The following is a 27663-nucleotide window of genomic DNA, read 5'->3' as shown; positions in this document are numbered from 1 at the left end:
GGAACTTGCTTGCAATACTAAAACTCAGCTAATTTGTTTTGGATTGGCTTTATTTGGTTTGGTTTGGTTCAGCAGGCTATGTTTTGGAGTTGTGGGAGTCTTTTAGTGGTAGTTATTGTTGAAGAATTTGGATTATAAATGCGATGTAAATTCCCAAGAGTTCTAATACTAGACTCCAGTCTACCTTCAGCCCTTCCCTAATGTATAGAAACATGGTTGTACTGCCAATAATCCACAAGTATTCCATTAACAACAAGGCTAATAAATGGAGCATAAGAAAAAGATGGTATTAGTATTCTAAGCAGCAAAATTCCTGGTTGGATAGATGTAGAAATGATGATTGCTCATTAGTGAATAGAATACAGATGTTACATTCATTTTGCCCAACTCCTTCACATAAACACCTCAGGGAAGAGATTCATACAAGATGGAAAACTTGATGATCTAATAAGAGCATTAAACCATGTTTGTACTGAAAAGGGAAAGCTTACCAGGGCAGTGCGGTAAACTTTGTGTGATTTAGAATGTGTTTGTAGAAGCTGTATCAAAGGAGAGCCATTGCATGTTAAAAGGTATTGCTTCTTGGAGAGCTATAAAAGATGCAGCATTGTTTGTGCAGTTATTTCCCCCATCTGATTCAAGGAAATTTTAAGCCCCCAAGGGTCGTTTAAACGAGCTCTGCTTGTGTCAAAAGCTTAGTGTAGTCTGTAGCAAATACATAACACTACCTAATAGAGGTAGTGGAAAGATAAGAGAAAAACCCATCTCAGGAAGTGGTGCAGATATTTGGACTTTTGTTCTTCCCAGTCTAACTGAATGAACTGAAACAACCAGATTTTGGGGGAGGGGGCAGGGGTGGTCTTCTTATAACCATCTGGCCACATGGATGTAATGTTCCTCTATCTCCTCCCAGTAGATCAAATATCTGCAGTCAAAGTGAGGGTGAAACCTCACCCTTAACCAAAGATTTTTGGTTTTTGCAGATTAACTCTTTTTATTTTTAAGTTAGTGTGCTTACCCCCATCCTATTTAAGTGTGCCTGGGCTTCTCAGGGCTTCTGATGAAATGAGGCCTTCCATTGTAACTGAGACTTGGTTGCATGGCGCTATCTCTATTAATCCACAAGGCCTTCCTTGTAGTTTTGAAAATAATGGAGTGGAAGAGTATAGAATGAGCTCTTTGGATTAATCAGTGTGGCATTTTCCTAGCTGTACTTTTTTGAGTATGCACTATTCAGCCTACATTGGACATTTTTATACCAGTTGATTTCAGTGAGAGGGATGGAAGCTTGTATTTAATGCACCTGTTAAGATATATGCTTAACCTTTGGCTGGATCATTTGCTCTGATTATGATGATGAGGAGGAGGAGTGGGCTTCATGAAGGATCCATTTTAAGGAACACTGGGAACTTGCTATAAAACTTAGAGAAATTGTTTTGCTCTAGAATTTAATGTTTGCATGAGAATATATAATAGGGAAAGGAGCGATTCTAGACAGCTTTTAAATAAAAGTTCTTTTGTGATGCTGTGATGTATTTGCTGTGTGGGATGGAAGATTTGGGAATAATTTATTTACACCAGTTGATCAGGTAGAATGAATGAATGAATGTACTTTATTTCAGTCTTAGACCAATCAAATGCAGCATACAAATGATAATATATTAATGCAATAAAATAGGTAAATGCACAGCACAAGTAATTAAAATATTTTGGAAATTAAACTGCAGTAAAATCAATAAGTGAAATGAAAGAATATAAACATACAATAAAATGAAATTATTATAATACATTGATAACCACTAATCCCAAATTGTGAGATTAATGCAACACCACAAAAATTTGTCACTTTTGTAGTGACTTTTGGGTCTTGATCAGACAATAAATATACTAGCTGTTGTTCATCTGCTCTCCCTGGGTACCATTGTATACTGGGGGTTAAAAATGAATGGCACGAGTCCTAATAGAAAGTGCAGTATAGCTAAACATAACCCGCAGTTTCCACTTTTCCCTTCCCACAGTGGCACAGTATGGCCATGGTATAGCTTCCGTTTGAATCTTCCATCCAGTAAGGCTCAGGGTGGTACATTAAATTTTGCCTCAGTAAAAGCTTTACTAAATTTTGGGACATGCAAGTTGGTAAAAAGTATTTTGCAGGTAAAAATGCTCTCCCATTATCTCTATATTCAGGATGTCTTAAGGCTCTGCTTACATGATTTTGTAGCTCCACAGCCTGAATACATTGTTTAATTATAATTTTAATTAACATTTTCATTCCCTAATGCTATTAAGCTACTAGGTGTGAATCCAAGATTCTGCAATTTCACATAAATCTGAATTTTCCATTTTGTATGGCAAGTATCAAAATCAGGGGAGCTAAGACCACTGGAAAAAAGATCAACTTTAAAAAGATTTGCCCTTTCTCCAAGTTCATATACACATTGGGCACACAGCTTGGGATTCCTAGCACTGTATGAAGAAACTTAGTACAACTTCAAACTCGCTGTGGCTAATGTCTGCACAGATTTGGAATGTCTACAACATCTGGGAGAAAACCTTAGCTTGTAATGTTTGGATGGCTGCGGTACTGATATAAAAGAAATGCAGGACAGTCTTAATGCTCCTTTGAGTATTTTCAATAGCATATTTAATTTGCAGACACTATGAGCCAGAAGAGTGCAAAATTATGCCCAAGTAGCTAACCTGATCAATAAGGAAATTATTGATGTTCCACTTATCTTGTTTCCTTCTCCTTGAGAAGACCATAACTTTGGACTCAGCATGGTTAATTGTCAGTAATTCATTTTTACAGTAATGAGCTAAAGCTCGTAGAAGATGTCTCAGACCCATACTTGTCAGGGAACGCATATGCAAGTATAAACAGAGGCTTGTTGACTAATTTTGGAGGGTGGGAACATACATTTGCCAAGCTATTAACTAATAACTTAATTTAAAAGTTAAATAAGATACGAGCAAGTCTCTATCCTTACTTTACACTATTAAAGGTCAGAATCTGATCAGTTAGATGTCCCATCCTATTACATTTAATCAGCAAACTAGTGCTGGGATATAAACTGCGTATCATAGAAGGCATCTGTCAATGTTTGTTGCTTCAATTTTTTTTCATAGTCAAGCTGTTGAAATCATACCAAATGCTAGCTTAAAGAAGACTGCATAAAAAAAAACTCTCCAGATGTTATTGTGTATTTTTCAACAAGACACCCCAATCTATACACAGTCCCCTTAGCCCCAGGGCTTTTTTTGTCATAGAACACACCGGAACAGCGTTCCGGCACCTTTTTTTGGCAGATTTTCCCAAGTGATTGTGCGGCCCTGTTGGGCCTAGCAGATTGGCCGGCAGAAATCATTAACATAGCGCCTGCGGGCTGTTTGTGTGTCAGTGCTGATTGTGAGGGCGCTGCTCAGCTGATTGTGTGGTCGGGCGCTGACTCAGTCGGCAGCAACCATTGTGTAAAAGTGTGACCCCAAGATGTGAGTTCCGGCACCTTTTTTTTTTTTTTTTACAAAAAAAGCACTTCCTAGCCCTAAATACTTGCTTGTTCATCAGCTATAATATTTTCTCGTTCCATCCAGCAAATTAAATTTCACGGAGATAGGAAGCATATAATTTACTAATACTGCTTAATAGGCTAGTAGGTCTATAGTTTGATGGATCTGACCTTCCCCGCTTTTTGTATATTGGGATAATTATTGTGAGGCCCTAGTCTGCTGGGATGCATCCTGAATGATCAGGTAGGAGCCTGCAACTTTTCTGTGCGGAGTGGAATGATGATGTAAAGTTTTTTTCAGTGTTTAAAATCAATATTAAATGTTCTGCACGCACCAGCATGGGCTTTTTAAACCATAGGTACTTCCTTGCTGTGTGATGTCTAAGTGACTTCTTTCCAAAAGGTATGTTGGTTTTGCTTGGTAGCATACTTTAAGGATTTTCTTTTCCCTAAAAAGAGAGTATTTGTCAATAGAGGAATTTTGAATTTGGAGCTTATGGAATGCATGGTTTGGGGAGACCAAGGAAATGTTTAAATATTGAGGCGGAATTTTCAGGGTTTTCATTGTGTGTATTTGAAAGGCTCAATAGCCATCTCAAACAAGTTGCCATATGTCATGCCTGGGATAAGTCACAAAACTAAACATGGCAAGACTTATTATAATTCCATATAGATATGGAGAGTTGATTCAATATGGCAAGACATGTGTATACATACAAAAAGGACAAGCCAAGCATTTCAATTTAACTAAATACTACTTAAACAGTTGCAGCTGTGAACTGTACAGGAGAATAGATCAAAGGATTACCAAAATGTATTTACCATTTTTCCCTGTTCTTTCCTGTCTCCCATGCAATTTTAGATTGTAGTTTCCTTGGGGCAGAGTTCTATCTTCATGTAATTTGTAAAACACTATGCACATTGCTAGCACCACATAAGTAATAATAGGAAACAGAGGACACACTTTTTACACCTTTTTACATGGTTTGCATCAATTATGGTAATCACACTCCCCTTTTATGTGGATTCTTCCTTCCTACCCATACCAAGAAAACAAGATCACTTAGTTTGCCTTTTGTGTTGAAAGCAATGTGCTCAAAAAGAGTGAGATAGCCATTATATGGTTCATGTATCCATCTATACCCACCTGCTTTTCCATTATTTGATTATTTAAAAGTTTAACTTGGTTCTCTTGCAAAAAAGTATTGTGTTCGAGCTGATGTTGTAGAATACAAAAGGATTATTTCTGGTTATTTGTCTTTGGTATTTCATTCAAGTGTTGCTATTTCAAGGGATGAAGATACATTTGTGAGCCAGCTCTTTATTTACACTAGTGTTTAAAAACAGAGACTTGTGGCAAGCTAGACTGGCACAAACCACATTGCAGGGTATCTTTCTTTTCATGGCCATGATTTGGCATGTGCATGCCAGAAGCCTCCCTGTCAAAGGAGCTGTTTGCTCCCTCTCTTCCCTTGCTGCAAATGGCCCAGGCAGACTCCCAATTTGGAGTGTGTTAAATGAACTAGAGTCACTTATTTGCTGTTTAGTTGTTGTGGCAGCGAGGCCAATGGATGCAAAAAATTTAGCCAGACAAAAGACCCAAACCCTGACTTGTTCATGCTGTTCAGCAATAGTGCTATAATAGCCCTGAGAATAAAAGCTTCTGGGTGACCAGCCTTTCTTCATAGTTTTTGCAGAAATAATGAGTCTTTCATTGCTGTTTAACCCATGGACATATTTTCAATCAAATAACAAAGAGAATAAACTTCCCTGGACAGGAAACAAAACTTTCCTGAAAGCTACTGAATAGTAGGTGCTAAAGGAAAGAAAATTGCATGTATTTGCAAAGTAGATCTGTTAGCCTGTAATAACAGACTAATTTATTCTAATAATATTATCCTATCCGTGTCCCACCTTTCTTCCATCCTGGAACTGAAGGCTGCATATTGTAGCTAGTACAAAATGCAGAGCCAGAATGTTTCCTGATGAATACCTTGTTGACCGTATTACACCAGTTTTGTATCAGTTGCCAGTTTATTTCTAAGCACAATTCAGAGTGCTACTACTTACCTGTAAAGCAGAAAAGCAGTGGTGTGGAGAAAAAAGATGTTTCATTTAACTAAAATGAATATTTGGGCCACATATATAGTTCTTTAAAATGCAGCTCTTTTTAATTAGAATTCATTCACATAATAGCTTAGCTTCTCCTCCCAGATGTGACATAGCATAGGTGCCCGGTATTTGAGAAGTAAGCGCTGTTTGATTGGACCAGTGCATAAGTTAGTTTATCTCTGAGCCATGTGAATATATGTTATGGTTGCACACAGTAACCTTGAGACTCTCCTTCTGTAGATTTTGAAGTTGTTTCAGGTTTTGAAGTTGTAATGAATATTTATATCACTAATGTAATATATTTTTGAACACAGGGACAAGTTTATACATCTTGTATATTGATTTTCAGATTTCTCTAAAGAAGGACTTCTATGTAGTTAAAAACTATTTGTGTTGAATAAAAATCCTTTTTTGTCTATTGGATTTTTGTTTTTTCCTTTTGGCATCCCCTACAGAGTTTCCTATTTCATTGGCTTTTGGTTAGCTGTAAACCCCTTAAATGGCCTTGGGCTAGAATATCTGAAAGACTGTCTTGCCTGTATGCATTTTAAGCTGTTCTGCAGTTGGCCTTCTGCATGCCCTACCACCAAGAGAGCTGTTCAGCTGGTAAGAAAGGGAGTGGGACCTTCTCTTTGGCAGACGCCTGCCTGTGGACCTCTCTCCCAAACAAAGTGAAGCCAGCTCCTTATTTCTTCAGTATTACATGGGCTGATACAATGCAGTTGTGAAACATAGGGCTTTTTAGCATTTTAAATCTCTTAGCTCCATGCTTCACTTTTAACTTTCTTTCCTGTTCTCATCAAGTTTTTACATTGTTTTTAGTATTTATATGTTTGTAAGTTTTAACTGTGAGTCATGCTGGGGGCCTTATTTGCTCCTAAGGGTGACTTATATTGTATGTATATAAAAATGAATAAATAGGGTTCCCCATTCAGTCACCCACCAGACTCTAACCTTTCAATAAGCTGCTGTATCGAGAGTGCACTCACTCATTTCATGGAACCTCAAGGTACTGGAAAATCTGTTCATTCAGAAGCACAGTATACTGTGTTTTTTTCCTACTTTCAGGAAATCCCCCCCCCCCCACAGTTATTTTTACTTAGAACGATAGGTTAAAGCTTGTTCTCTTGTTTTGCGTAATGGAACATGTTACTTTGCTCAAAATATATAAAGTTGTACTCTACTTCTAAGTTTGCTAAGTTATCTTCTTTTCCCCAGAAAAGGCTTCTGTGCCATCAAGTCATCTCTGACTTATGATGACCTCATAAATGAAAGCCCTCCAGAAAGACCTCTGTATGACAGCCCTACTCAGCTCTTACACATTCAAGGCTGTGGGTTGCTTTATGGAGTCAATCTATCTCCTATTTGGAAAGCATTTTTACCTGAAGATAACTTTTAAGGCTGAACTACATATCACATAAGTCAGAAGATGAGGTTCGAAATGGTAGCCCAAAAAAGTTACCTGCTGAAGTTTCCCTATATTGTGTAGGACTTTACCTGTCCCTGGATGTTGTTGTTGCACTGTGAATTTTCTGCCAGCTGCAATCAGTGCTATGACACAAGGGCAAGAATATTCACAACATGATGATGATGATGCAGAGTAAGTGCCCTTAGTATAATGAGAGAGACAGAGTTACAATTTCAAGCAACTTTCCTGGGTCATGCATAAGAAATAACCCAGTGTTGAGTTTGGGCCCTAGTGTCCAGGTACTGATTAGATTCAGAGAGCTGTCAGTGATGTTCCTAAACGTTCGGAGAGCCAGTATGGTATAGTAGTTAGAGTGTTAGACTGGGACTCAGGAGGCTCCAGTTTCAGTCCCCACTCAGCTATAAAGCTCACTGACTTTGGGCAAGTCACTGATTCACAGCATAATCTATCTCACAGGAGGATAAAACGGAGAAGAAAATTATGTAAGCCACTTGCAGTTCATAGTAAGAGGAAAAAAAGCAGAAAATAAATTGTTTTTGTTTTACATTTGATAATTTAATTCAATAACTGACAAATTGAATTGAATAACTGATAAAAGTTTCTGCCAATAACTTTTTCCTTTGCTGTTTATTCATAGAATGATTCCAGATGTCTGGAAGAAATAGCCATGGTCACTGTAATCACTAGATATGAGTGGATTCCTATAGCAGGTTAACAGTTGCATATTTGAATGGAACAATGTCATAACCAAACCAAGACCATCCAAGGAAAAAGCATTGGTAGATTCTTACTGGTTTTGTTTCCTGTGTAAGGATGAAAAAAGCTTCTGTCAGTTATGCGAGAAGGAAAATTCCAAGGAGCCCTTAATGCAGGCTAACAGAATATGCTGGCTTTTTCTTCTTTTTCTGGTGTTCTTATGGATTAGGAAGAATAGAAGAAGTTATGGAGGAAAAGCCTTACTGGTATCATTTGGTAAGATGGAGCCAGGTAAGGGAGATAGATCTCTGGTGCAGTTGAGAATTATGCAGATGTTTGTCTCCACTTATACTCTAAATGTTCAGAAAGGAAAGCAGAACCTCTCCCCTGGCCCCCAGAAGCACTCCTGCTTACTCTTACTCAACACACACATGTTTGGTATGATGCCTGGAAAGGAGGGTTCTTCTGGTTTAGATGTTGTGCCAATTGAATTGGCTTACCGAATCCTCCTCCTCCTCAAGCTTATCCTCACAACTGACCTGTGAGGGAGCTCAGGCTAAGAGCCAATGATTTGTCCAAAGTCACTCAGTGAACTTTGTCGCTGAGTGAAAACTAGAACGCAGATTTCCTAGATTCTACTCCAGCGCTCTGACCACTGCACTACAATGGCTCACTGCAAACCTTGATTCTATCATCGCAGTTCAACATCATGTTGTGTCAAGCACAGCATTGAAAAGAATCTTGGAAGACCATCTAATGACTAGATTCTAGTTGAAGCCCCGATCAATGCAGGATGAAACTATAAAACCCTAACAGATGACCTATTACATATTCCAAGCCCAAATGCCCAGACAGCTGGTCAAAATTAATGTGCAATACAGGGCTAGAAATATTTCCCCTTAGAAGGCACAACAATCAAATGTTACTGGAAAGAATATTAAGATTTTTGGACTAGAAGGCAGCATTATAAAACTTTCTCACATTAACTTGGAGTCTTTATTCTTGTTTGCCCAACTATAAACTCTATTGTCAGCATCCAGCTAGCCACAACAAATTTTGAGTATCTTTCAGGATACCAGTGAGCCTTCTCCAACCTGGTGCCATGGTGGCCAGGAAAGATGGAAGTTGTAGCCCAACACATCTGGAGCTTGTTAGGGAAGGTTGATGTAAGACATCTTTGATCCTTGTGCACTAGAGGTATACTAACTCTTGCAGGTTACTAGGTGAGGCTCCCAAACTTCAAGGTGATGGAAGTCATTCACTGGGATGGCTTTCTTCACTCATCAAGCCACCACCTGCCTAGCCAAGGATATCAGGCTTCCAGTACTGCAGGGAGTTGTCCCGTGCTAGAATTTGGCAGTGTGCCAGCACTATTGGAGCACCTCCAATTATTTGGGAACAGTCAACCACTGTAGGCCAAAGCTTTATTCATAATGTTTCAAATTGTCAATTGCTTTATTTGGGAGGTTGTTTAAGATCAGAAAGTTGAGCACTTTAGGAGCAAATAATGAAAAAAGTATCACTTTGCCCTGTATTCAGCACCATTTGCTATTACATCCTGGATGACGCATTGAAATGCACAGGGATCCTACAGTGATTTTCGCACTTGGATGGTATGAACTGGTCTGAAAGAGGCATCTTCTCCCTTTTATGCTATATTTAGGCATGCAATAGATTCCTGTGGCAATTTAAAAATTTGATAGAGTACCTAAAATAGAATCGTCCTTGGTTAGTGTTGAAATGTGTGTTTGAGTCATTATTTTTAAACCTAAGCTGTAATTTTCAGCAACTCTTAAGGGCTTTAATATTTATCCATGTTTCCATATTTGTTGAAAGTTTCCACTGAAGCTCTGAATATTCTAATCAAAATAAACTCTGAATGTAGTAAAACAACAAACCTAAATTGCCCGGTGCTTGTTAATTTGAGGTTCATGAGCTGAAGCTAGTTCACAGCTGTGAAAGTCTTGTTAGATATTAAATAAGCTATAACAGGTTCAAAATGGTCACTTAAGGGCAATCCTAGATTGTGTGCCTGTCTGAGGAGAGAGAGAGAACACATACACCACTGTACTAAGTATGCTGTGGTTTATCCCTCATTCACAGCCAACACATCTGGTGGTCACCAGGTTGGGGAGGACTGACCTGCTTTGAATAGCAACAAATTGGGTGGGGAGGGGTGGATTTTCTAGCATTGCTGTTATTAGACCTCTAACATAGAAATGTCAGGCACTGAAACTGGGACTATGGACAGAAAACATGCGCTGTAGCCCCACTGGAACTTCTCTTGTTCTAATTTGCATACGGTTTATAGATTCCCAAGATAGAACAATGTTAAACGTTTTTCTTAAACGTGTTAACAGATTTCCCCCAAAGTTACTAATTTCACATGATGAACAGTATCAATAGCACTGATAAAATCTTATCTATGGTGGCAAGGTAGAGTTCATGATACTTGGAAAGTAACCAAACTCTCATGAGTGAGGGCTGTGTGGGACAAGCAAAGGAGCTATTTCTGACAAACGGATATTTGAGGCACTATGTCTCTACCAGTTGCTAGGGAGGGTGCTATTGCTCTCATAAGGCAGGAGGACATCCTGCCACTATGAGAGATGGGGGAGATGACAAAGAGCATAGACCTCAGCTATGCAAGGAAGGAGATTATGAGTGCTACTGCTTCAGGAAGATGAAGGAGCATGAGCCACCACTGTTGCACCGAGAAACACCAAGTGAAGTACAAGCTGCAGCCCCTCTTCCTTCCCACGCAGTAGCTGCCTCCGCTCGCCTTTTTCCCTCAGTGCCTCACTCTGACATGTTCATGTCCATGAGAACAAAGTGTTGTACAAGAGGTAGACTTGGATGCTGTTTATGACATGGTAGCACAGGCAATGTCCAGGGCCAATGCCTTCCTCTGCAAAAGGATCCCTCAGAGCAGGGCTCCCCAGAAAGTTTGCCTACCTGATGCATTGCTCTAAGAGGCCCTTGGGCAGGCAGCACTCCTGGGCTCTGGTGCTATGTTTCTCTAGCCTTTGCTGTAGCCAGTGCAGCTTTGCAGTAGAGCCACCCACCTGTGTCGTAGTGTTAGACATAGTGCTAATGGGGGTTTTTAAAGCAGGGCTTTGAGAATCACAGGGTTACAGCACCAACCGGACCCATAGTCAAGCTTTGCAGGAACCACCACGCTTCCACATCCCTTGCCTGAGGATTCAGCCTGCTTCATGAGAGTGATGGACTTACCACAGGCAACTGGTTGGCTACTGTGTGAATAGAATGCTATATGTTAGAAATGCTCTTGGTGGGTGGGTGTCACCTGGACAGTGTATATATATTGACAAATGAATTTACTTCTGTTGGTAGATAGAAATGATGCTATAAAGTAGACTGGAGCTTTCTGGATGGGAAAGTAATACCTCCAAATTTCTTAGGCTGTCTGTCTTCTCTTTCTTTGCCTTCTTTTTTTCTGCCCTGCTTTACCAGATCCCTTTCTTTGTCCAGCTTCCTTTCACCTAGCCTGGTCACTTTTGTTTGCAGTCTCTTCTGTAAATAGGTATGGCAGGAGATTGAGGAAAGTACTGCAGGCTCCTTGCTGATATTCATTAGCTTTTCTCTCTGTGGTTTTTGCAAGAAAGAGACACTTGTGCTGGGGGGCGGGGGGCTCTCTTTTATATGAAACACGATCACTGCAGGCTCATATATGTTATTTCAAAATATGTGGTTAGTGCAGGGATTTTTCTCCAGCTTCAAGAAACTGAAATTTATTTCATGGATGTGCAGACAGTTGTTCTCCAAGCTTCTTTCAAATAGCAGACTATTACTTCATCTTTTCCTTCTATCTCAGAGTTATTTTGTTTATTACTTGTGTGTTAGGAGGAGTGCTTCTTCAGCATAGTAGGCACTGAAAATATGAACTCTTTAGCTGTGAATTACACCGAAGAATGTCAAACAACGAGGAGTTAATATAATTAAATAAGATAAGACCAGGTCTAAGGTGAGTGCAGTATTTTATGCACCCGATAGCTTTAAAATTATGGATCTTGTTAAACCTGTTGGTGAAATTAGAGTCCACAGTCCTTATTATCTCCCATGCCTAACTGTGTTGCTATGGCTTTTATTTGAATCACATAGCAACAGTATTTGTTTTCTTAGGGCTTGTTTTATAAAACATAGGACTTCACCTGGCGACACCAAACCACAGTACCTGGGAATAGCTTATATCTGGCTTCATTCTGTGAGCGGTAGAAAGGGACTCTGTCCCCTTTCAATGACCAGTATGTCTGCCAACTGCTCTGAAAGTGCAGCCTTTGCTTTCAGATTTAATCCTGTTGACCCTAGAGAATTATCAAGCCGAAGCTCTTTAAGGGGGCATCTGGGCTGGGTTCCTGCATCAGAACATTCCTTTGCTTGGCAGAGAAATGTCTAAAGTGGCTATAGAAAATTGTACATGTAAACAAGCCAGCCACATTGTAAAGCATTTAATATAGGTCTGTTTTCACACCATCAAGAAAGTGGCATAGCAGTGAGTTAAACAAGCAGCTGTGTTAAGACTGCTTCTCATGGCAAATTGCTGATATGAAACTGCTTCCTACATGATTCTAGTCATTTTCACAGAGCTGTAACCTCCAATTTTGACTTTTGTCTTTCAACCATATGTGCAGAATTGCTTTAGCTATGGTGCCACAAATGTACAATGGCTTTCACATAGTTGTGTGGTGAAGCAGAAGTCATGCTACCAGTTTGAATGTGTGAACTAGGCCATACTGCATATAGAATATGGACAGGCACTTGGCCTGCAAGTCTCCAAACTTTTTTCTGGGCCCCTAATGATCTACCCCAGATTTTCAAGACTTTTAATGCCAGTTTGGTAATTTCTTACGAAATAGCAAAACATTTTCCACAAAGTAGGGATGATAAATTACTCATTAAAGAAAACAATTATTTTGATGATACTAGATTGAAGTTCTTGGTGGCAGAAAATGTATTTTATCCAGGCAATACAAAACTACATATTTGTTGGGCTAGTGGAAATGGTTTAGGTGGATTGAAAGGACACAGGAGACAATGAGTAATGTCCCTGACAATCTGATGAGACTATCTTGCTGATCCAACATATCAGATAGCAGGTTAGGTTTGCTTTGTATACAGGGAAAGGCTGAATTAGCACAATCAAAGAGAAGTTGCTTGATGTAAATATTTTAGAGCTCTTTATTGTATACTGAGATTTTCCTACCCCCTACTGGACATATAAAGAAGCATACCAGTTATGATTAAAAGTATGTCAGTTGTCTTTTTTCATTAGATACTTTTAGAGTGCAGTATATTCTGGCTGAGGCATGCTGGGAATTGTAGGCCTCTTTTCTGTCTGAACTTGCATGAGTTTAATGTATTCTGTTTTTCTCATTTTAGATAGCCTTGAAAGTGCCACTGGATTAGTAGGGTACACTTCTGGCCATTTTGGAGCGCATTTCATTTTCTCTGTAGAACGATCACTGAAGATGAGCATTCAGAACTGGTAGTTAGGAGTATAAGGTTAATAATGTTTTCTGATCCTTTTATTTTAAGATGTATTTTTATCAAGATGACATCAAAACAACATTTGGATTGACTTTCAAAGACAAATGTGTTTCTTTTTCCTATTTTGCCTCAGCCATACATGTACCAAAAGAGTAATTGCATTTTAAACTACCCATTTTTATTCTAATATATAAAAATATAATTTCTTATATTTTGGGGGTGGTGAGGAAGTCAAGATACTAGATTACTTCTACTCTTGTTTTAATCTCTGTCTGCCATACCTTACTTGAATCCACAGAGAAATTACTGATATTTCATCCCACAGCTGTAAATTCTGGGGATGTCCAAGTGGGAAATTAAGACCTGTGTTGGAGAACTGCAGAAAAGGGAGGAAAAAAGATGAAAGCAACATTGCATTAGAAGGGCTTTTTGCTGCAGCATTTCTAATCTGGCTTTATAAAAATCCTTATGAAAAATTTACAAGCCCTAGTGAACAAATCTACTCATAGAACTGAAACCACTACAGTTCATGCAACTTGGAAACCACTTTATGTCAATAGAATCTGTAAGATGTGTTGGATTGCTACAGTCTGAAAAGGTTTCCATGTAAGTTTGTTAAAATCCTTTCTTGTAGATAGAATGTTTCAATCAGCTTGATAGCTATTGCCATTTCTGAATAATAGCATGTGTTAGAAGTGCATGAAGTTATCAAAAGTGGGAGTGTTTTCCTGGTTCAGATAATGTTGGGGAGATACATGATACATGCAGTAATAAAATATTGGAAAAATCAGCCTCAAACATGTTTCTATTGATGCAAGATTATTGTTGTTAAGGTTTTCAGCCTGTTTTGCCTATTAATCTGCTTCAGAGCAATTTTTTAAAAAGTACAGCTCATCCCAGCACCACTCAGCATTCTCCCTTTGGACAACATTCAACACCTGCCCTGCCAAGAAATATGTGTATGCATAAGGCCCTTAGCATCTGACTCCAGGCCTCAGTAACTATGCAGCGATGCAAATCAGGGATTGTGAAGTGTTCCAGTGAGAACTGGGTTTTAATCTCCATTAGTTAAGTATTCTAAGAACTCTGTGTTTCATCTTGTTGGTATTCCTTGTTGATGGGTCAATTTGCCCTCTAGCTGGATTAAATGAATGAAGCCTCCACTGGGGTTATCTCTATAGGTATGTTGGCCTTTCTTAGTGCACATAAGCTAGTAGGAACTGCTTTCAGGGGAAGAAAATCTTCAAACATGAGTCTTATGTTAATGAGTTATTTGACAATTACATGCTTTTAATCTATACCTTTAGGACAGACTGACAGGTATTTGAAATAGCAAGAAATTGTATGTTTCAGTTACTCTCCTGTCTTGGCATTTGGTGCTCATAATTACAGATGGGAAACAACCTTCCTTTACTCGTGTGCTAAAGTAGTAATATATTTACCGTGTATGCTATCACATATAAGGGACTACCTGTAAGCAAGAACCTTTTGTCACTGAGAGCCAGTGTGGTGTGATAGTTAGAATGTTGGACTAGAGACCTGGGAGATCCAGATTTTAGTCTCCAATTGGCCAAGAAGCTCCCTGGGTCATTCTGGCCCATTCATAGATGCTCAGCCAAACTGATCTCAAAGGGTTGTTTTGAGGAGCTATATTAGCTGCATTTGAAGAGAAAAGCTTGATATTATTGCAAATGCAATGATAGTGATAATGATATTTTACCAAGTAGCACTTAATGTCTGGTAGAAATAGTATGAAAATTATAGCACTTTACTTTTTGTGCCACAAGTGCATTTTGAAAAAGTGCCACAAGCACCACCACCACAAATTGGACACTGTTGGGGGACCAGCCACAAAAATGATAGGAATGTCCCCTTTATCTGTGCTTGTGCATGATTGTGCACCCTGTGTACGACCTACTCCGAATATGCTCTCACTGTCTCTACTCAACTTCCTCTCTCCTAATTCCTCTTTCTCCATGCAGGCTCTGCCCCAAGTGCTATTCCCTCCCTCCCTTCCTCTTTCAAGACTTCTTTTACATTGTTTAAATTTAAAGGGGGAAGCAAAGTTACTTAAAAGAGTTGGCACAATTTGGTTGACATTTTAACTACCCAAAGAGCTATGCATGTTACATTGACAACTCATATATTTTAAGAGAGTTTAATGCACTCTCACTGAGATTGCCGGAGCACCCTCAATTTCAGTCTTAATACTTAACAATTCCATTTCACTCAGACATATGTCAGTGGTATATATGCATTCTTTTATATACTTCCTGGGCATAATCACCTGAAAAGATTAATTGAAACTTTGAAACTGCTGAGATTACCTAAAATTATATTTGCAGTGATAGCCATATGATAAGCATTGATAAGCACAGTGATAAGTACTGTGTCTGTACAAGACCCAGGTTTGCTGGGCAAAGAAATACATGGGTCAATTGTAGTTGCCTTTAGCTTATTGTAGTCCCAAGCAGATCTGATTATATTGTGGGTCTTGAAATAAGAGAACATTACTGGCTTGCTGACCAACACACAAAGTGGTGAACTATTTGACCATCATCAATGTAAGTAGGTTAGACCTATAACCATATTATAGAGCTTCTGTATAGCCTGAAGTGCCTGATCCTGTCTAATCTTGGAAGCTAAGTAGGGTCAGAGCTGGTTGAAATCTGGATGGGTGACTTAATGTTGTGAATCACCCAGGGACCTTTGGCTACAGATGGTATAGAAATGTTAATAATAATAATAATAATAATAATAATAATAATAATAATAATAATGGTAAAGGTTTCCCCTTGACATTAAGTCCAGTCATGTCTGACTCTAGAGGGCAGTGCTCATCTCCGTTTCCTAGCTGAGGGAGCCAGTGTTTGTCCGCAGACAGTCTCCGTGGTCATCTGGCCGACATGACTAAACACCGAAGTGCACGGAATGCTGTTACCTGCCCACTGAAGTGGTACCTTTTTATCTACTTGCATTTGCATGCTTTGGAACTGCAAGGTTGGCAGGAGCTGGGACAGAGCAATGGGAACTCACCATGTAGTGCAGATTCGAACCGGCAACCTTTCGATCAATCAGCCCAGCAGCACAGCAGTTTAAACCACTGCACCACCTGCAGTCCTAATAGTAATAATAACACATTAAAAGTGTAAAAAAGAAAAAATTGTTACAAAAAGCATAGCTTATGTTCCTTCTATGTTGTACAGCTTCAGTGTACATCAGCCACATTTTAAGCAACTTGTTTCTCTTGAAAGATTTTATCTCTCAGTCACTGTGATATCTACCACCTACCCACAAGCAGGACATGAATACAACAGCACCTTCCTGCCCATATTCCCCAGTAACTGGTGTATATGTCTACACTGCTTCTGATACTGAAGACCAAATTGCCATCAGCATATCACCATCATAACCAGTGGCTGTTGATAACCTTTTCCTCCAAACCTTTGCCAAGTCCTTTTTCAAAGCAACCAAATTAGTGGCTCATGGGAGTGAATTTATCTGGCATGGGATGACCACAGATTTAAGTAGTATGGAAGGGAGAGAAAATGTATCTGTTTTATTCACACCATGCATCAATTTGTACTGCTCTATTATGCCTTTCCTTACTCAGCATCTTTTTTAGAACAGTTTCAATAGTTGTAAACTTTCCTCATGGGGAGAGTTGCTCCAGCTTCTGCAATATCCATTTTAGGTTTAGAATCCACAGCAGAAAACTTTGGCTATTGGGTGATACAAAGGTGATGACGATACACAATATTCTGAACATGGTCATAGATTTGCATAAATGGAGTGTGATCCTAGCAGTTTTAATTTCAAGTCCTTTCCTAATTATGCCCAGCACGCATTTTTTTTTACAGCCACCAAACTTTTTGGTTAACATTTTCATTAAACTATTCACCACAACCCAAAGTTCTTTTTTGATCAGTCATCCCCAGCTCAGATTCAGTTGAGGGTCTGTCCCACAATGCATCATTTTAAAGTTGCTTGCATCCTTTTGGAGCTCCTCGCAATCTCTCTTCATTTTAACCATTCTAAATAGGTTGGTTTCTTCACCAGATTTGTACACTTCAGTTCTCCTTTCTCCTACTGATCATTTATTAATAAGTTAGAAAGCATTGGTCCTAACACAGAACCTTGTGGGACCCGACTGTTTCCATAAGGAGAAGGTACCATTTACTACTGTCCTCTGTTATCTGCTGTTTAGCCAGTTATTGATTCTTAAAAGGACTCTCCTCTTATTCCACAAATACTAAGCAGAGGCAGAAGTTGCAAGGCTTTGTATGTGTGTGTGTCTTGTGGGGGGGGGGGGTCATTTTGTCTTGACAAGAAGAGACCTATAGCAAAATGTTACAGTATATTATCACTCTCTAACTGGAGTGTAGGACTTCAGCCAGCTATGTCTGCCTTGAGGATACCCAGAGCTGCTATGAGGTCAAGCACCCCAACTGATTCTTTCTCCCTGCCCCTTCTGCCCCGCCCTCCCCCGTCCTTATTCTGTGGCATATTTTTTGGCAGCTCTACAAATTCCCTCTCCTGCCCTAACTCCCTTTTGTTTTCAGTGGTTCCATTTTTGGCTCAGTTTCTGTCAGCACAGGGCCCTTGAGTTTTGTTGTTAGAGGGAATGAAATCTTCACAGAAAGGAGGTTAGTTTGGACATCAGAGAAATCCGTGAAAGGTGAAGAACTTGTTATATGTGAGTGTGAGAAGTAACCATTACAATCCTATGTTGTGCAAAGTCTGTATTTATGGACAGATGGTAGGGTTTTATACTCCATTATGTTATTACCCTTGAAATTGAACTGCATTTATAAGCAATATGAAATATGTATTTTTAACACTAAAATGTAATTTTCCAACGTAATATCCAAAATAAAGTGCCAAGAAGCTATTAGCAGCAAATTGAATTTTGTGGTATGTAATTTAGTATAAATAGTGACAAGTAGTTTTCTCCTGCTCCCCCCCCACAACCCCTCAAAACAACCCCATTAGTCATTCAGTTTAGCAGCACCGAGGCAGCAGTCAGCAAGGGTGTGCATTTTTATGTCTGCTTCAATTGCACACTTCATTTATTTGAACATGGCATAGGCGGCTTTCTCTGTCACGCAGCATCACTACACGATTAGCAAGTTTTGCCCTAGGGCAGCTGGGACGCTTTGCTGGGGCAGATGTTCTTTTCAGCTTATTCACTGGCCCTTCTTGGTTGTTTACTGTTGCCATGGCTACTTCTATTTCCATAGCAGCAGTGCGGCCTGCTCTCAGAGAGGAGTGAATATAGTTATAAAAAGATCATCTTTTGCTCTGTGTCCCTTACTTGCCATCTGTCAACTAACTGTGTGTGATGGATTCAGAAACCGATTAAGGATAACGGCAGACAAGCGATGATCCTTGTATTAAAAATTAAGAGTGGATCTGATGCAAATGGCTTTGGTGCCTTTTCAGGGTGTATTTTTCATACATATGCAGGTTTTGTTTTTGTTTTTAATTCTGGTTGTGACAGAGTAAGAAAGTGTCCCAATGCTGTATTTGTGTATAGCATTCATAGTTATTAAGACTGTCCAGCTGACTGTTTTTCTCCTTTCTCCAGATTTGTGAGCTAATAACATATCCTTGCAAACACAGTGTAAGGACATGGTCCATGCATTCCCCCACTGGAAGAGCACTTGTGTACAGAGAAGGCAGTCACAGATGATCCTGATCTTTGTAATGGCCTAGTGAGCTGCTTGGACATGTGCTGGAGCTTAGGAAGGAAGGAAAGGGGGCTCAGTCACACCCTGTAACAATCCATCCATCTGCAGATATACGCTGGTCCAGATCAGGCCCCAATATTGACAAAAAGCTCAGTGCACACTTTTAGAGGGAAAAAGATCAGAATAAAAAAGTGAAGAGCTGGAATAAAAAGTGAAGAGTTTTGTGACACTTAAAAAAACAGATTTGGAGTGCAATCCTATCTGTGTTTACTCAAATGTAAGGTCCATTGAATTCACTGCTGAGTAAACATGTATAGGATTGCACTGTTAGCCTTTAAGGCCCTTTTTGCACAGCAAAAATCAATAAAGGCAGCTACTCCTCTGGAAGAATGCAGGATGATGACAAACTCAGGCTATTTAACAATAGAGTTGGGACCACATGCAGACTTTTTAGAAATTCAAAGGCTTTTGTTTTCCCAAAAGTATTTTGATTTATTCAATCTTACCTCAGTAAATCTCATCACTACAGAGATTCCATTCATTCTGTAAAGTAGCAGGGGTGGGGGTTGGCCCACTTGTAAATTAATGTATTTATTGGTTGATTTTTCCAGATCCTGACATTGATGCTGCCACTGCCATGATGCTTTTGAATACTCCCCCTGAGATACAAGCAGGTTGTGAGTAGATATTTCTATAGCCTATAGCACCATAGATATGTAAGCCTAACCTTCTCTTTCATTAGCACACAACCTATCAGATTTTAAAATAAAAATTATTCTGGTAGAAAAATAAGTTAGTCCCTCACTAACTTTTCTACTCAGTATAATTTTGGGTGGATGTTCTGGTACATAAACTTCTATGAGTAGTAAATAACAACTGTATATATCTAATTAGCATGTTTAGTGCAGTATATTGGATATGTACAACTGTAATTTATAGAGCAATAGGACAATAAGTATATTCTTTGGTAGAACAGTCAAGGTAAAACCTAGGGCTACCATCAAAAAACTCTATTTGGGTTTCCTTATTTTGCGGGGGGAGGGTGAGAATCAAATTCCTTTACAGGCCAGAAACATGAAGAAAAGAAGAATTAACATTCTGTCTAGTCTTTGAAATATATGTTACAGTGGCATGGTTAAAGCAGTTCTCTCTCTCTCAAAAAAAAAAAAAAAAAAATGGTTGATTTGCCAAAAGTGTACTCTAGCAGTTTTTTCCAACTGCTGGGCAAATTCATTCTTTCTTTTTTGCGGAATACTTTTCTGAAATAGGATTTAAGTTATTAGGAGCTCTTCTTCAGATTAAAAAAATCATCAACTTTTTAAAAATTCATCCCTATTCACACAATATCTTCTATATCCAAGCAGACCCAGCTCCCCTTGTATAAGCAAATGGAATATGAACCAGTAATTATGAAACAAACTCAGGAGCAACTCTTGTGACTGCAAGTGCCTAGGACAAGTGCCTCTCTGAAAATGGGATTTTCTTACTACTGTTTGCCTGGTTCACACATTGCAGTGGTCTAAATGAGAGTACATTCAGGGAATGTTTGCACTGTTGCATGTAGACAAAAAAATGTACTGTACCACCCAACTTTGAGATGCCCCTTCTAAAATAGAGCCAGGACCATTGCTATGTCTGAGAGCACAGATGAATTCCCTGGTGTATTTTGTGCAGCTGCTCTATTTTTCAAGCAATGATTTTATGGCAAATTATTTTTGTGAAAGTACCCTAGGAAACTAAGACATACTTTGGCAAAAATTCTAAATCCTTTTCCTCCCTCAAGGCAAGTCATAATGCAGCACTGTCTTGTACCCTGCACAACAAACCCTGCACTGTCCACCAGTAATATTAATTTCATTCTTAGTCTCAGGCCTTTCTCTGTTTTTACTAGTATCCAATGCTTTTGCCTCTTTTCCAATGTTTCTGTTGCACCAGAAGGACCTATTGCTAGCAAAACAAATGGCCAGCACTTCCTAAGCAACCCCAGAAATGAGCAAAAACACTAGTATACAGAAGGTTACAGGTCAATGAAGCTCTCTCCTGCATACTCTAGGGACCTTCCTCATTATGAAAAACAGTGCTTGCTTCTTATTTCTGTTTGGTTTGGGATCTTCTAGCTTCTATTATGTTAGTGGCTAGCCCCACTAGTGCATGGGTGGTGTTGGATATTGTTCTATAGCTTCAGAAATAACTTGAGATCCAGTTTTATGATTCTGAAACATCTATGTTACTTGGGGCATAACAAAATGATTGGGATTCAATTGTACCTACATAGAGGACAGCTCTATTCATTTAAGAAAGAGTTGCCAATTTCTGTTGATTTGCCTACTCCAGCTACAACTCTCCAAACCATATCTCATACCATTTCAGAGTCTTCCAACTCTCAGGAGCAGTGTTTGGAATGATAAGGGGCCATAGTGTGAGACTGGGAAGCCTTTTTCTGCAAACAAAATTCTACTTGAAGTAGTTAGTGTTCAAGTCATTGCTTGCTAAATGAAGTTTATCTAATTTGGTCTAGAGATGCATATCCTGCTTTTTAAATTTATAAATACATTTTCAGTGCTGCAAAAGTAAACAATGTCAAGCTAAATTATTCAGACACCTGATAAAATAGCAAATCCTTGCACAAGTTCTCCACGGTAACCATCATCTCTAACTTGGTCCTAAGAAAGTTTAAACAAATAAACAAACAAAGTGTTTAAATACCATAATTTCCAATTGGTGGAATGCAAAAATAGTCTAGATGAGGCATAACAATTACTAAGAATTTGTTGAGAATAATACTACAGTTTTTCTTTATTATCTTTGTGTTTTACAGTTACTATAATAGTAAAATTTCAACAGTAGTATAAATGTTTCAGGTCATAACAGAATTATTATTTGTGTTTGCTTGTATAGCAATACAACTTACTTCCAACAGTACTGGTACAGTTTTTGAAATGCCCTTAACCTTCTATAAGGGACTTTTTAAGTATGGCAATTTGAACCAAATTTGCCCAAGGAACGACTGTTTAGTTTGGACCTGGAAAGCCACAACTGAAAGGGGGTAAATTGGTTGTGATTTAGGACAATTTGTAAGGCTTTCCTGTATATCTCTGCATGAAATGTCCATTGCAATTATTACATCCCCAATCACTGGTGTAAATATTACTAGAAATTCCCTACCACTACACTTCCAGATATGTTGAACTACAATTCCTATAATCTCCAAGCCACTTATGGGAGTTGTAGTTCAATGCGTATGGGTGATGTGAGGTGGGAGAAGGCTTTACTCTGGATCATGTCAAATCCCCTGTGGTTCTGAATGGTGTATAATAAGAACAAAACTCTTGATGTTCTTTTATATAGGACTATTATAAATTCAAAGCCTCTATAAACTTTTATATATGGAAATTGAGTGGGGCTTGCTCCTGGGTTTTTAGGTATACATTTTAATAGAAATGCACTATGATGATCCTTATAAATCCATTAAAAAGAAGAAGGAATATACAACTTGCTTTGCTGTGGTGGTAATATTTTCATCAAAATGCTATAATTTATAATACTTCCTTCATCTTAACCATTACTTTTTTATCAGACCCATCACTCTTGTGCATCTCACATGCTTACAACTTCTGCCTTTTTAGGGTACATCTGCATGCACAGATCTTGATATATGCAACCAGACAACTTAATGTTACAGAGCCACATTTATTCTTGCTACTGGGTGATGGGGTGGACTAGAAGAAAACAAAGGAAGATGATCTATGTTTTTGATGGACACAAAACTTTAGAACCCTTATTTTCAGAGATGAGGGTAGTGGACTTTTCTGAAATCTTGAAGAGCTATACATCTGCATGATTAGGAGGCCTCAGTTCCTTGTGAGTTTTTAAATATATGCATTGGCTATTATTGGCATGGAAGTTAGAGGCTTGACAGGACACACAAAGTAGTGGGACAGATGCAGCCATATGCCATTCCCTGGAATGTTCCCTGCAAAGATGTAAGTACTTGTTTTGTGATGAACCGACAGTTATTATGGGATACATATTCTGAGTTCAGACAAGGAGCACTTTGGAGAAGTTGCCCCTCTAGAGCTTTTGAAATTTAATTACAAGTCCAGTAAACAACCAGAGTGGCAAAATGGAAAAAAGCAAAATCCATACAATTTTCTCTAAATGATCCATACAAGATATTTCTGAATTAAAAGCAATTTTAACTTACCATGCACATGGAATTACCAAATACAACTCCCACTATTAATGTCTAACCCTTAAAAATATGCCAGAGGAAGAACATTCCATAAACAATGCTCAAGTTGCCAAACATGTCATTTACATATTTGCGTCCTAAAACAATTTAGATTTTTGAATTGCACTTTAAAAAAGCTTTAGAGGTAAAATACTATTAATTTAAACCTCACAATACAGCAAAAATGTGACTAAAGGAGAATGATATTTTACTTTTCATTCTCTCTGACAGCCTTTAAAGAAGTTGTATGCATAACATGTTTTACTGGACAGGAGACTTGCCCTTCTACAAATGTTTCAAGGGTAGATAGATATGCACACACTAAGGCTATATAATAATCTTCAGATAAAGTATTTCTTTAAAGTGTGAGTGAGCTGGCCTGCAATTTTTGTTTGTTTTGCAGTAAACATTACTATATTCCTTAACACAGATTATATTCCAATGCATTCAGCTATTGTTTGTGTATGTGATGGTTCTTTCAACTCTCATAGTAGCATTTTTAGAGTGTTGGGCATTATATAATTAAGGTGAAATCGGTGACCCTCCAGAGGAAAGAATGGTTCATTCTTATCTAGACTATCCTTCCCACCCTTCTTGTAGATCAGAGCTTACAACATTTCTGGAAGTACACAAGCAATACCAGGATCACACTCTCTCAGTACCTGCAGAAAGACCTGTGGTTCTAGACTGGTTATCATGCAGAAGGCTTCCCTGAGGAGAGACCTTATAATGGACAGAACCCCTTTGTTGCACTCAGTTGCTGTCCTGTACACAGTCTCATCAGTAGGCTAATGTAGCAGGATCTTAACTCCAAACAGCCCATGATCTCAATTTTTATAGAAGACTTAGGAGGGATGGGGGAGATTAAAGAAAAGGAGTAGCAAATGGTAATAAGGTACAAAGATGACCAATGCAGTGAGTAATGCTGGAGTTTATTGTAGGCCCTTTTCATTCAGTATTTTGGTTGTATGCTCAGTTATTCTGAGGCAACAAGTCTACTAGCCATTTCATCTTCTGCTTTGTGTATACGCTGAAGAAGCAAACCTGTATTTGATGTGAGTCGAAAGAAAGTAAACAATAACTGCAAGGTTGGGGGGCTATTACCCAGCTCTCTCTTGTTTTTGTGTTATATGGTAACTATATGAAAAACAGCAGGGTTATAGCTCATAGTTCCATAGAAAAAACAGTGACCTGCAAATGACCCAAGATAATCAGCAAAGGATATGACTGAATCCCGCTGGAATTGCTTTTGTATTATTGTCACAGAATTGGAACCTCCTGGCTCAGCTATTTTCTAGATGATTACATTAAAGTGACCCATCCAGTCTCTTCCATACATGTGCAAGCTTACACATATGAAGTGGGGCTTACAGTCCAAGCAGCTGCTGTATGTGTGGACTTGCAAGCCACTTTTTAAGGGAACGGCAATTTATAAAGCAACATTAAAGGATAAGTGGAAGATGCTCCTTTTGGAGGGCAAAAAACCCTGCAGGGCTTCTACCTCCACAGGAGCAGGTTGTCCATGCCACTTGTTCTTTAATCCACTATGGGGAGCTAGTAGTTCATGTATTGAGATTTGCCAAATGTTAAATGGCATGCAAAGTACTACTGAAAGAAGAAATACATATCGTTCCTTAATTTGTGTGTTTTTATTTTAATGAACCCTGTATCAGGCACTGAAAACAGAAAAGTATTGTGCATGTACATGCACACATATATTAGTGCCTGACCCAAATACCTGCAGTGTACCACAAGGAAAAGGACAAGTGGAACAGTGAGACATCAACAAATGTGAAACGCAGATACAGTATGAAAATGGGCAACCATGTGGCTGAATTCTTGAGAGGCTGCAGACTATGTTGTAAATAAAAGATAAAAACGTTCTTATGCAGAGATAGGGAAAGTGATTCTGAATAATAGCTTACTTTTCTTCCTCATTGGATGAGAGGAGAAGGCAAAGTGAGTGTGCAACCCTGGGGCTTTGCTTAGAGTCACAGAGGCTCATAGGTAGAATGCCAACCCCTCGATTAGAGTTTGTACAAACCCAATGGCCTAAAGTTGGCGTCAGACTCTGGGTTAATGGGGAACTTTAGGTAATTCTAACCATAGCTACAGCCCATGCAGATATATTAAATATACAGAAATTCATGTTGCAAAATGGAAATAATGGGTAATGGGGAGGATCTGATCTCTCCACTACCTCCCAATTGTCTTAACTATGGTTTTGTGATCAAGAATATTACATCTACACCTGCACAAAGCAAATGTCATTGGTGCAAAAGTGGCACACAGTTCAGCAGCAGCCCTGGGCATTTGATGTCCATTTCAATTTGAGCATCGTGAAGCTGAGCCTCAGAGGCGACACTTCAGCATGGAAGCGAGCACATAGAATGCTCACAAATAGATTTATTGGGCTTTCTTTGAGCTAACTCCACTTCCTCTAAAATTATTTCTCTTGTTTGATGGTATCCTTGCATTGTAAAGCATCTGCTAGAAATATTATCAAAACCCCAAATGCTCAGTGGGCTTGAAAATATTTTTTTCTAAAAAAAAAAAAGACAAAGGATGTTTTTTCAAGAAAAATGAAAAATTTTCATGATATCCATGTAAGTTGAATCTGCCACATTGAATCTGCAACTCTTTGCTTACATTGTGGACCAATAGTTCATGAAGGTTATGGGTGTGCAAGTATCAGGTGCTAGAAAATGGATTGTAATGACCTAACAATATGGTAATAAGTGGCTGATTCTTTTATCTCCCCAATAATGCCTGGTAGAAGAAGTGCAATTCTACTTTTTTCCTTCTATGTATCACCGGGGAGAAGCATGGAGGATGAGCAGCATCCATCTTCCCCCATAACATCAGGCTACAGTTTTAGATTGACATTTATTGTAAACATCATATGCTGTTGTTCTGCCTGTAATTCAGAATGAGGGAAGGGATTGGGCCATGATGAAGAGCTTAGGTTCTATGAAGATGATTATCACTTTGTCTTTCAGGGCATATGCAATCATTTGCTGTTGCTTTTAAATTAGCCATAGCTTCAAATAGGATTCCTAGCCAATATGCTGACTTCTGCAGTTTTATTCTTGGTTTTTTATTTGTTTTAAGATTTTTAGCTATCACTTTTTATTCTACTGGTTGCAAATTATGGATGGCTTTGTTGATCTGTTTTTGGTGGTTATCCTGTATGGTGTCTTGAGGACCTGGGGTGATGGTGGGATCAGGAGGCAAAGAAAAAATGAACAAATAAACCTTGTGTAAAACCTTGAAATCATTTCAGCGTGACCTGCAACTAGTTTTGAAGCAGGTGTCTGAAACACAAGTACCTATTTTGCAAGCGAAATGTGAGATAATTAAATTCATCACCTTAACCATAGTTCTGAATTTTAAACACCCTTTTCTAAGCAGAGTTTCATTTTTACATTATAACACTTGTTTGTTCTTTCTGATCTTTAGCCAAATACCATCTTGGTGTCCTGATGACCAGAATTTCCAAAAGTTGTATCTCCTGTTTTATCTGACATACTTTCCTGTGTAGAAAAACTAGCCATATATGGTTGGATACCTTTAGGTTTCTTGAAAATTCACCTTACATTTTGTTATCAAAATCTTTTCTCACGCACTAAGACATGTAGGAGCTACTCCTCCATGGTCCTGTTCAATGTGGCTGTAGCAGATCTCTCTCACTACCAGTAGGTTTTTCTCATCTGAGTGCCTCTCCTTAGTAATTTGTAAATAATTTGATCTCCAATTTTAGAATTTAAATCTCAACTTTTTACTATGAGATAAATAATATTTATCTGAACATCTGTGGTGACACTGTAGTCCAAGTAATGGATGGTGGAGAAGTCTACTTGTCAGAGTAAAACATGGCTGTTACTGGCATTCTGTTATTGTACATCATGCTTTATAGGCATAACAATAGTAAAGAGTTTTTGCTCTAAGAAAATGTGATGAAGGAGAGAATAAGAAGAGGAAGGTGAGAGTGTTCAACACTTTTGGTATTCAAAATTTGATAAGGGTTGCAACCAGGTAATGCCAGAGTCAACAAGACAGTTCACATGTAATGAGAAGCCGCTGTGAGTGAATTTCCTCCTGGGGCCTCTTGTGCCAGCTGCCATTTTGAAAATTCAGGCTTGGCAGGATCACCTTACTTGCAAACTCAGGATGGGTTGTTTGGGTGGTTAACAAGCCATCCACAAACCTAAAACAAGCCATGGATTCTGGATGGCTTGTTAACCACTCCAGCAACCCAACCCAGCAGGGGCACACTTAACAACAGTGCAACATGACTACTAGGATAGTCACCCACACTGGTCAGCAGTTACCTGTGAATCAGGTCAATATATGTGACCAATTACCCCAGAATGAAGCTTCATTCTACCATGTTTTGTCCCTGTGTCTATATTGTAATGTTTACCTGATTCACTGGTCAGCAATCCAATTTCCTAGGGGGACATTTGGCAATAAAGTGTGGTGGGCAGCACT

At 38.8% G+C, this 27663-nt stretch overlaps 1 protein-coding gene across 3 annotated transcripts in view; it reads left to right on the top strand.

Moving 5' to 3' along the window:
* FOXN3 (forkhead box N3) overlaps window positions 1-27663 on the top strand; it is a 167753-nt gene that overhangs the window by 115219 nt on the left and 24871 nt on the right. Inside the window, exon 5 of one of the 3 annotated variants that reach the window (XM_044436666.1) lies at window positions 19553-19615. The exons of 1 other annotated variant lie outside the window; for it this stretch is intronic. In XM_044436666.1, coding sequence (XP_044292601.1) covers window positions 19553-19615 — 63 coding nt within the window. Of the gene's footprint in view, window positions 1-19552; window positions 19619-27663 lie in introns of all 3 variants that reach the window. One more of the 3 variants, XM_044436665.1, reaches the window with a different exon arrangement.

The sequence above is a fragment of the Varanus komodoensis genome, unplaced genomic scaffold, assembly GCF_004798865.1.
Source record: "Varanus komodoensis strain SLA01 unplaced genomic scaffold, ASM479886v1 scaffold3, whole genome shotgun sequence".
Lineage (NCBI taxonomy): Eukaryota > Metazoa > Chordata > Lepidosauria > Squamata > Varanidae > Varanus > Varanus komodoensis.
The sequence above is the reverse complement of the archived record's forward strand: the minus strand, read 5'-3'. Positions and strand labels throughout refer to the sequence as shown.